Below are 12,078 nucleotides of genomic sequence, written 5' to 3' on the forward strand. Positions count from 1 at the left end.
GCCAAATCCTTTTGGCTGAAGCAAATCTTACATATCACGTAATGCATAACATACATAATTTGCAGTGAATTACGGATACATTTTTTTCCTTAAGAAAGCAAAATGGTTTGTATTCGGTGCAATTCTGTTTTTACAGTAATACATACAGGTAGTAAAGAGCGAATCTGTCCTGTGTCACTTCACCAACAAATTTGCAGAACGGCAAAAATTCACGAAACACATTGTCAAAGGGTATAGGGGGCTAATTTTTTCTATTCTATGCACCTTTTTTTTGTGGCCATTAAAGGCATTTTTTTCCACGGCAAAACCTGACTACAAGTTTTGCTTATTTCTACATAGAAGTGATGTTAAGTCCACTGCTGTGTTTAGATATAAAACAGCAGTGTTTACAATACCCTTATCTACCTCCCATCTTGCCATACCTGCCAATATCTCCCTATTGACTTCCCGAAGTTGTGGTTGTTCAGGCTGTCGCAACAGTGAGCAGTTAGCAATACATATATGGCCACTCAAATAATACTGTATATATAATAATATATAATATATAAAATGTATGTCCTGATGGATGGCTTGGAAATGTAGAGGATTTGGCCAATAAATGCCTCATGACTTGAGCAATAAAAACCATATTTTTATCCAGATTAGATTATAAAATAAATTTACTACTTACTTTGTGAGGTACCAAAACATTACTGATAAAATAGGTTCTCTTTTCATTACCCAAACTGTCTGGGGAAAATAATATTGTGAGAGAGAAATTCTGTACTCTTCTGTTTAATCAAAGCACAGTGTTAGCAATCATTGAAATTCAGTTGGGGTTGGGTCTCTTTAGGATATCTAATATTGTTTTCAGTAAAAAGGGACATTGAAAACAAGGTGATATGGGAGCAGCCCCTGCTGGTTAAAACAGTGAAAAATCCTTTGTGATTCTTGTTTAAGTTACAGTTTTCAGTAAATGAAGCCTATTAACCTTCTTGTCAGTGTGAGATTTCAGAACTGGTTTTGTTACAGTCTAAAGAAGCTTTCACATAAAGGCAGGTTTCATTCCTAATGTTGTTTGAATACAAACACCAAGCAATGCTGGAGCAATTCGTTTTTCACATTTTTCATAAATTATGCTTAAGATATTTGTGCTATATCTTTTTTTATATTTGTTTTTTTCTTCATTGCATTTTGTCCTAACATTAGTTGTCAGAATTAGAGTTAGCACTGCTAGGAGCATTTTTGTCGAGTAGTATTATGCTTTCTGGCATGTTAACAGCTTGTCAGCACAAGGAATTACCATTATAGCTATGTGGGGAGTCTACATCCACTGTCTTTGCCAGAAATACATTTTCATCTGGAGGTACAGAAAAGCACAAGACTAGAAGCAAACAGTTTAATATTTAGCCAAATAATCCCAACATACCAACATATTTATTTTGCTATTTAATGTTGATTGCTGGTGTATTGAGTTTTTGCTGGAGTTGAGTTGTCCCTTTCCTGAGGGTGATTTTATCTAGTTACCGGAGGGAGTTTGGTTATAAATGATTCCAAATGGGACATACCTTGGTGCTTATTACTGTTTTTTGACAGATCTTGGCACCATCATCCTAGCATAATAGTCAATAATGAGAATGCCAGTGATGGGCATGGTCTAGCTAGTACAGATATTTTGGCATAGGCTGAAGCTGACATTAAAGGCACGGTGTATGTAAATGCTAGGGCCTTTTATTTGAAAGGAAGGCATCTGTAAGATAAGGGTACTATGCTAAGGAGGGGTTCCACACTATATAGCTTACCTGATTTGTATGGTCAGGTACTTGTGTGGTTGTTTTAAGTTTTACGAGTATGCAGCTTCAGCTGAGATTAATTTAATTTGTGGTAAATATCCCACCTCTCCCAAGGGTGATAAAATGCATGAAAATACCCTACCTTCCAGATGAGTTGAAATCTCTGCATTTAAAACACTTTACAATGTGAGCCAGTGTAATTACATGAAAATGCAGAATAAGGCATTGTCACACAGTTACTCCGGGTTGCTGCATGGAAAGTGTTTAACGTGTCAGTTTCAGTGGGTCCATAGAGGAAGGTATTTCTGGGTTCATTGTCGTCCTCGGGAGAGATTTCCTGTGGGTGACAAAGCACTTTGTATGTCATTGCCCTAAAAGCCGGCATCTTTCTCTTTGTCAGAGAATTTTATAAGACAGGGTTAAATGACATAAGTCATAAGAGATCAAATGCATTAGCACAATACAGTCTAGTGCAGTTGCCATATGGCAGATACTAATGTTCACACTTCTCCCCCCCTCCATTACCCGATTAGTTGGCTTTGCTGTTATTTCTATACATTATATTTGTATATAAAAATGTATTTATGCATATATGAGCATAGCTTGAACAGCTGATTCTGCTATTAATTTTTTTCTCTCTAATAACAGATAATCACACTGACATGATGGAAGTTGATGGAGATGTTGAAATTCCATCAAGTAAGGCAGTGGTATTACGTGGTCATGAATCAGAGGTGTTTATTTGTGCTTGGAACCCAGTTAGTGACCTGCTGGCATCAGGGTAAGTCAATTTATTTGAAATGTTACCTTTATACAAAAAAATGCTTAACGTCCTCAGAACCAGTTATATATTTTTCTGTTTTCAAATGAAGAGTTGCTTAATCTGCAACACTTGTAATGCAACTTGCAGGAAATTTCTTATTACTACCACAGAGCACATTTTAATTCCATATACTGTTGATTAAAAATCTTTAGAAAGTTACAAGTCGAAACAAGCAAGCTACTCTTTCTTAAGAGTAAAGGTGGCCATACACATTACAGTTGTGCTGGGGCTCTCTCAGTGCCGAAAGTATAGGACACATACATCACTAGCACACCGGAATTGATGCCAGACAGACACAACTTTGCCTGATTTGCGACTAAGGGCACACAAAGCTGTCAGTGTTGGCAAATCAAACAAAATTGTGCTTGGTGCAGTTCAATTGCATAAAGAGAAAACTGGAGAAAAAAACCTAATGATTGAGCTCACTACACTTCTGGACATACATGTGCCCTATAGACTTAGGTTCTAATTTTTCATGGTGCCGAGTTGTGAATTATATTTTTAGATGGGGGTTGTGATTTTGCTTGATTAATGTCCACATCTTCCCTTGCTTTGAGGATAAGATACAGTGGAGGAAATAATTATTTGACCCCTCACTGATTTTGTAAGTTTGTCCAATGACAAAGAAATGAAAAGTCTCAGAACAGTATCATTTCAATGGTAGGTTTATTTTAACAGTGGCAGATAGCACATCAAAAGGAAAATCGAAAAAAATAACTTTAAATAAAAGATAGCAACTGATTTGCATTTCATTGAGTGAAATAAGTTTTTGAACCCTCTAACAAAAAAAGACTTAATACTTAGTGGAAAAACCCTTGTTTGCAAGCACAGAGGTCAAACGTTTCTTGTAATGGATGACCAAGTTTGCGCACATTTTAGGAGGAATGTTGGTCCACTCCTCTTTGCAGATCATCTCTAAATCCCTAAGGTTTCGAGGCTGTCTCTGTGCAACTCTGAGCTTGAGCTCCCTCCATAGGTTTTCTATTGGATTAAGGTCCGGAGACTGACTAGGCCACTCCATGACCTTAATGTGCTTCTTCTTGAGCCACTCCTTTGTTGCCTTTGCTGTATGTTTTGGGTCATTGTCGTGCTGGAACACCCATCCACGACCCATTTTCAGTTTCCTGGCAGAGGGAAGGAGGTTGTCGTTCAGTATTTCACGATACATGGCTCCGTCCATTTTCCCGTTAATGCGAATAAGTTGTCCTGTGCCCTTAGCAGAAAAACACCCCCAAAGCAAAATGTATCCACCCCCATGCTTGACGGTGGGGACGGTGATGTGCTATCTGCCACTGTTAAAATAAACCTACCATTGAAATGATACTGTTCTGAGACTTTTCATTTCTTTGTCATTGGACAAACTTACAAAATCAGTGAGGGGTCAAATAATTATTTCCTCCACTGTAAATGGCAGCACCTACTAGGCTATTCTGGGTGATGAGGATCGCTATCTGATGACTTAGTTAGAAGCAAAATGTATTACCTTGTGTTACTTTGAGCAGCGTGTGGCAGCTTAAGACCCTATTAACACACTTGATGAGGTTTTTGGAGAATGTTTTGTAACTCAACTGTGAACTCAACATTATTTTTTGTTTGGTATTTACTGTTAGACTATTGATAACACAGTAATTGTTAAACACACCATTGTTTTTTTTTTCTTCTCCTCACCAAATTACATTTTTGTTTTATAGGTCAGGAGACTCAACAGCCCGAATATGGAATCTTAGTGAAAACAGTACTAGTGGTTCAACACAGCTTGTACTTCGACACTGTATACGAGAAGGAGGGCAAGACGTTCCAAGTAATAAGGATGTAACTTCATTAGACTGGAATGTAAGTATTCAGATCATACCCAAGGTGGAATGTAAATTGGAAGACTTGCCAATAGGCTTCAACAACTCTTAAAATAGAATTGAAATGGAAACTAAAATGTCCCCCTGGAGAGAAGTTGCTTTATCACGGTTTACCTGATTGCCTGGAATGCTTGAGACCTGAGGTTTTCCAGATAAGGGATCTCTCTGTAATTAGGAGCACCCTTCCTTAAAAGAACAGCAACACCAAAAAATGAAAGTGTGTAGTAATTACAATATAATCTTCCCTGCACTGGTGCAACTGGTGTGTTTGCTTTAGAAACCCTACTATACTTTATGTAAAAAAAAAGCTGCTGTGTAGCCATGGGGGGGCACCCATTCAAAGGAGAAAAGGCAGAGGCACAGAGCAGATAACACCATTATATTTAACAGCTTATTTGTTATCTGCTGAGTAACCTGTGCCTTTTCTCCTTTTTTCCAGCTTGAATGGCTGTCCCCATGGCTACACATCAGCTTTGTTTATATAAACTATAGTAGGGTTTCTGTTGCAAACAAACAACTTTTACCAATGGAGGAGAACAGTTCATGATATTTTAATTACTTTAAAGCTCTTTCATTTTTGGTGTTACTGTTCCTTTAAGGCTTCTAAGAAATATTTAAACATCAACATGCCACTTTGTCCAGTGAGTGCAAGCTTCAAAAGAAGGCATCTTTAGATTGAAAGCACTGTTATGTTTGATAAACTTGCTTTCATGATCTAATCAAATATTGCTGCTACTGTAGAACCCCCATTTTACATTTATTGAGGGACCATAAAAATGGTGTAAAATACAAGAAAATATATGTATTATGCATTATAAACTGGTTACACCGTAGAAAATTATAAAAAAAAAAAACTTAAGATCAGAGTATGTAAGAGTTGTGCACTTAATATTTATTATCAGATGTGTTTGCAGGCTTTCTGTTACTATTCTGCAATGAGCTTATGAAGTTTTCCCTATATTAGCATTACAGGTATAGATCTGTTATCCAGAAAGCACGGAATTATGGGAAGCCCATAGACTACATTTAAATCTAATAATTTATATAATTATTTGTATTATCCTTATTGGTGGCAAAACAATCCTATAGCGTTTATTTTATGTTTAAATTATTTTTTTTAGTAGCCCCAAATTATGCAAAGATACCTTATCTGAAAAAAACCCAAATCCTGACCATTCTGGATAACAGGTCCCATAACTGTACTTGGTTAGGTCTGGTGCAGTGGTAGTATTTTATTTGATGGAAGAGGAAGTGTCACTAAAAGGAAACATTATTGAACATATCTAGTATAAGTAAATCTAAACCAACTGGACTTGCTAAGCAAAATTCCAATTGCTCTAGATTTACTTATACTAGTTACACCATGACCATGATGAATGAAAATCTTTGAACTTTGACTTTGAAATAAACACACAGGGGTTAAGACCCGCTTGCATTGCACCTGTTGTGCTGGCCAAATTCTTTATATTCCTGACTGAGTGTGCGACCCTCTAGACTGAGCACTGGGTTGTTTAATTTAAAGAGGCACGGGTGTGCTGGTGGAATTTTTCAATAAAAATCTTAGTCGTTATTGAACATAATATGCAGCACAAAGCTTGTGCTAAACCAGCTGAAATTATGACTTGTGGAATAAACATAGTTATTATATGGCTGTGTTTGTACTAATATGCAATATCCTGTTTCCTTTGTATTTGCAAGATGGCCATTATTATTTTATTTCCTGGCTATAACAAAGTAAGGAAATCTCAGAATTAATTATTAAAGGTATATTTTCCGAAACATACAACATCACTTCCACGTGAGCCATTTGTCAAACTGACCTAACTGGCAATATCTGTGCGCATTTGCTTGTCTCGTAGGCAGCGCAATGACCAAATTAATGTGAGCTTGGACCCCTCATCATGTGAATACATCCAGTGCAATTTTTGCTGGTGATAATTTAAACTGCTCTATTAAAACCTGTTCCATTCCCAGCACAGTTGAGTTGTATAGGGGTCTCATGGAGCATTGCCAAGACTTTCCACCTAACGAAAGCCCAATTTAAAAAAAAAAAAAAAAAAAAAAAAAAAAGGATTTACCATATACTATCTTTTTCAGAATAGAAGCTTAACCAGATTCTATCAGTAAAATATTTTTGCTTTTCTTTTTCTTACAGAGTGAAGGGACACTTTTAGCAACTGGGTCTTACGATGGCTTTGCCAGAATATGGACTAAAGATGGTAAGTCTGAAGGGCTTATTTAGGATCGCTAAGTATAGTACAGTAATCATAAAAATGCTATTTATGCATACTCCAACCAGTGTATACCTACTCAGTTGTGCCTAATCCTGAGCATGGCATGCTTGCATGAGCTAGCCTTGTACTAAACGCATACCTTAAGGGAAAACTAAGGCCTAACTGAAGAAGTAGGGCAGAAACAGCTGCCCAGAGCACACTGAACATTTGAATGCCGCAGACACTTTCCAAGATCATTGCTGCCATTAAAATGCTAAAACTTTAGGCTGGTGCAGTAAGTACTGTATATAAAATATGGCATTTTTAGAAATATTAATTCTTAGGTTATAGTACATATTGCACCCAATGGTTCAACTGGTATCTGGAAAAATTATTTTGCAGTTGCTGCATTTATGATGGATAGAAAAGGTTGTGGATAAAAATTTCGGAATTGTGCTGGTATTTTTGTACTTTTGCATTCCTTTTAGAAAATGACTCCTAGCATCCTTGGAATACAAAACCTTTGTCTTTAAAAAGGTTAATACAATGAGTGGAGCTGCTGGCTTGTATTGCTGCACAGTAACTACCGTATATGGAAGAAGGTTGTACAGGGGCAAATAGTAAAACATACATGCCAGATATACATGGACTAATTTATTTATTTTTTTGTTAAAAATAAGAAAACAATGCTGTTCCCAGTTGTTACAAAGGCTTATTATCTTCTAGGCTGAATGTGATTTAATTTCCTTCAGTTCACCTCTAGCAGTTATTGTACCATTCTGGAGCTGCACTTTCTGACAAACTGCATACTATATTCTCAAATATTTATGAATCTTCAAAAGAAGTGTGAAATATGTTACTGCCAAATTGATCTTAAGTATTTGTTTTCAAACCTACAGGAAATCTTGCAAGCACGTTGGGGCAACATAAAGGACCCATATTTGCATTGAAATGGAACAAGAAAGGCAACTTTATATTAAGTGCAGGTGTAGACAAGGTAAATTGATGGGCATTTTACATTGCACGGACATTGTAATACTAAAATAGGAAGTTTGCATATCTTTGCAGTGTGTATTTGTATATGGTGTGTGTGGTTTTATATACTCGTATATAATTTTGCTCTGACACAATATAGGATTTATAGTGTGTACAGTTAGAGCTGCATTATTTCTGGTTATGTGATCTGAGGGAGCACACAGCCCATCACAAAATGGTGGGAAAAGATTTAAAAGGGTAATATTTAATGATATATTTTTTTTACTTAGATGATGTAAACTATCTGTTAAATATTCATTCTGGGGGTATAGTTTTCCTTTAAGGGTCACAACTTTTGGCAATTTTCTCACTAATTGTAAAACCTATACAAACATTTCATTGCAACATTTGGCACATACGGAACTGAGGTTTTTGAATTTCTAGAACATGCCCATTGAGCACCTTTTCCCCACTCTGTGCTACAGATGCACACAGTAACCATGTGTTTAAAGGGATACTGTCATGATTTTTATGATCTACTTTTTATTTCTAAATTATACTGTGTACATAGCAAATAATTGACTCTACCATTTAAAATTTTATTCTTGAACCAACAATTGTGGGGTTTTTTTTAGCTGTAATATTGGTGAGTAGGCAGCCATCTCAGTGCATTGTGCCTGAGTCTGAGCTTTCAGAAGGAGCCAGCGCTACACATTAGAACTCCTTTCCGGTAACCTTTTGTTTCTCCTACTCCCATGTAACTGGAGGAGGCCCAAGCCGGACTTTGATTGCTTAAAGGAACAGTAACACCAAAAAATGAAAGTGTTTTAAAGTAATGGAAATATAACGTACTGTGGCCCTGCACTGGCAAAACTTGCTTCAGGAACACTACTATAGTTTATATAAGTAAGCTGCTGTGTAGCCATGGGGGCAGCCATTCAAGCTGGAAAAAAGGAGAAAAGGCACAGGTTACATAGCAGATTACAGATAAGACACCATTGTATTCTACAGGGTTTATCTGTTAGCTGCTATATAACCTGTGCCTTTTCTTCCTTTGAATGGCTGCCCCCATGGCTACACACCAGGGTTTATATAAACTCTAGTAATGTTTCTGAAGCAAACACAAAACTTTTACCAGTGCAGGGCAGCAGTACAGTATAGTTTAATTTCTTTAAAATGAATACATTTTTTGGTGTTACTGTTCCTTTAATATTCAGATATCTACTGGGAGCAGCTATCTTGCTACCTTCCCATTGTTCTGCTGATCAGCTACTGGAAGGGGGGTGATATCACTCTGACTTGCAGCTCAGCAGTAAAGTGTGACTGAAGTTTATCATAACACATGTCACATGGCTGTGGCACCCTGGGAAATGAGAATATGACTAGCCCCATGTGAAATTTCAATATTAAATATAAAAAAAAAATCTGGGTTTTTGGAAAAATATGTTTCAATGCAGGATTCTGCTGGAGAAGCCCTGTTAACTGATGGGTTTAAAAAAACAAATCATGTTTTCCCATGACAGTATTCTTTTAACTTGAATGACTGTTTGAGCCTTGATTGTTGTGTGAGCTGGTGCTTAACTCATCCTGTAGAGATAATATGCTAGTAAAGGATGAAACAATTAGGGCTAACTGGCACACAGGAAGATAATTTAGCAGTCAGAGATAATCTGGAGCAGTGATTCCTAAGCAGTGGCTCAGGGGCAACATGTTGCTCACCAGTCCCTTGGATGTTGCTCCCAGTGGCCTCAAAGCAGGTGCTTTATTTTTGAATGTCTGACTTGGTTGCAAGATTTGGTTGAATAAAAACAAGTCATACAAACAAAGCCTCCTGTAAGTATAGTCTGCATAGAGGCTACCTAAAAGCCAATCTTAACCCTTATTTGGCACCCCATGAACTTGTATGATGCTTGTGTTGCTCCCCAAGTCTTTTTACATTTGACTGTGGCTCATGAGTAAGGAAGGTTTGGGACCCCTGATCTAGAGGAACACTTTGCTATGTTGATTCTTGCTTCTTGTCTTAGCATTGATTATTGTGTGTTTTATGACAGTGTTTGTTAAAGTGCAAACTGTATATAAAATATATTAGTAGTTATTTTAAAGCACACGTGTAATAATAAAACATTAGCAGTACAAATAATGAAAGGAATGAAAAGTAAATTTAAACCAAAAGGCAAATAAATAAATAAACCTAATCTAAGTAAAGAAAAACACCATCCACTTTGGGCAAATTAACTAGTATCATACCAAATTAATTGAAAGACCCAGGTGTGTACACCCTGGGTCTGTCACTGATTAGCAAAGATCAGAATTCCCAACACAGTCAAGGTTCTCCCGTGTCAAAAAAAACACTCACTGTGTCCTGGAATTGGTCCAGGTGCTTGAAGCGCCGAACCCATAGCTAGGGAAGGTAATCCATAAACCGAAAAGAAACGCACCGGACGGTAGGATTAAAAGCATCACACCTGATGCGTTTCGTGCACAAGCGCACTTAAGTACGCTTGCGCATGAAAGGCATCAGGCGCAATGCTTTTAATTGCAAAAATAAAGTCTTTTAAAGTGGATATCCTACTGTCCGGTGTGTTTGGAGTCATCTTTTCGGTTTAATAATAAAACATTAACCTATCCCATTTATATCATGCTTTATGTTGGTGTAACACTAGCAAGATAAACGAGGAAATATTTAATTTCCAGCACATTTACCAGTCTACCCCACCAGTGCAGTTACTCGGAGAACCCAATAAGCAGTTTTTATTAGACTACTACAATTTAAAAAAGAAACACTGCTGGAATTTAGCTCCTGTGTAACTCAGACCTGTCTTGTTAAGAATATAGCTTGCTGAAGAGTTGTCTCGGTTTCCAAACAGCATAGCATCTAAGGGGAAACTTGGCTGCGCTTATTCCACTAATTCACAAGAGCGAGCGCAGAGGAGAACAACTGATAAACTATATAAACAAAAGTATCTGGAGACTGTTCAATAAGGATGTATTATTTTAATTTCCTCCAAGATATTGATTTTTTGGAATGCTACTAAGTAAATAATTACATTTTAAGATTTATTTTGAAAAGAAAAAATACCTCCCCATCTGTTTCTACGGAATTGCTGTAACACTTCGGTGATCCTGTGTAATTGCATTAAAAATGCTGATTCCAAACTTTTCACATGGGAGAGGCAGTTTCCTGCAGGCTTCAAAGAGCCCTGTCTGTCATTGCCCAGAACCTTAAGTATAAGTTATGCATTTACTTTTAATCTGTGCATCTCTCAGACATGGATTTTGTTTAACATGGAGCTTTATTGTATTAAAGCCATTAGGAGCCTGTATTTAGGAAACACAAAAATTAATTACAGATACTTAGAGGGCCCTGCTCATTAGAGCTTACAATATAAAGGAAAAGGAGGTATGATATACAAGGAGTGGGGTACATCTCATTTTACAATGTGCATTATAGATAAAATGGATGTTCAAAGGTGGCATTCATTTTAGTAAGGTCAGTGGCACATGGGTCTCTTTGCCCAACACATTTTGTTACGCACATTCCACTTACGCACATTTTGTAGGCTGAAATGTTTTTGTTTCTGTTGTGTCAAATTTCTTCCCATTTTAGAAGCAGCAGTCGTGCCAGTCAAACAAATGCTAAATTTTAGTGCTGTGTTCACACCAGCAAGGAATCACTAGGGTTTTTAGCCTCAGCGGGTTCTGCATGACTCAAAATGGTGCAGATTGTGATGTGCCATATTTGGGTGTCACATGGTAGTTTTTGCACTACTAATTTTACTTTTAAAGCAAGCAATCTTATAGGAGAGCATAGGCTGCGTAGAAATTCCTACTCATTGGTAATTATTGGACTTAGTTATTAAGCCTGAACACAGTTTTTGGGCACATTTACTTAAATCTTATACTAATTCTTATATATTATAGCTTAGTCCCTGGATAACAAAAACGGTAATGTTAGGGTAAATACTTATTTATTTACTTATTTTTATTCTTTTGTTTTCCTCGAAGACAACCATTATCTGGGATGCTCACACAGGGGAAGCAAAGCAGCAGTTTCCTTTTCATTCTGGTACGTATTACTTGCTTTCTGCATTATAACTGGGTTTGGTATTTCCCAAAAAAACTTTCACGTACAAAGTACACATATTAAAGGACAAGGAAGGCTTAATCACTGGGGGTTCCAATCTTTAGGCACCTCCTCTGTGGGCTGGTGCTCCCCTTTGCTGAAAAACATACCAGCTGTGGGTACTATACTAGCAAGTGCCATGCTGCCATATAGTTGTCTGTCCCATGGATCCCTTGCTGCTGCCCTGGGCTGTGTGCATGCATAGCAGAGACACTAGAGGCCAGAGTTCTGTTCTGTGCTACAAGTATCCTGGGCGCTGGGTCTAGCCATTATAATCACTGAGAGGTGCACCCCCCCCCCCCATGATTAACCCTTTCAT

At 37.3% G+C, this 12,078-nt stretch overlaps 1 protein-coding gene across 6 annotated transcripts in view; it reads left to right on the top strand.

The window, feature by feature from the left end:
• The window catches only part of tbl1xr1 (transducin (beta)-like 1 X-linked receptor 1), an 80,227-nt gene that overhangs the window by 57,622 nt on the left and 10,527 nt on the right, over positions 1 to 12,078 (top strand). For all 6 annotated transcript variants that reach the window (XM_018093915.2, XM_018093916.2, XM_012963063.3 and 3 more), the window contains 5 exon segments: positions 2,421 to 2,553; positions 4,287 to 4,428; positions 6,604 to 6,667; positions 7,561 to 7,658; positions 11,642 to 11,702. In XM_018093915.2, coding sequence (XP_017949404.1) covers positions 2,421 to 2,553; positions 4,287 to 4,428; positions 6,604 to 6,667; positions 7,561 to 7,658; positions 11,642 to 11,702 — 498 coding nt within the window.

This window comes from Xenopus tropicalis, chromosome 5 (assembly GCF_000004195.4).
Source record: "Xenopus tropicalis strain Nigerian chromosome 5, UCB_Xtro_10.0, whole genome shotgun sequence".
Lineage (NCBI taxonomy): Eukaryota > Metazoa > Chordata > Amphibia > Anura > Pipidae > Xenopus > Xenopus tropicalis.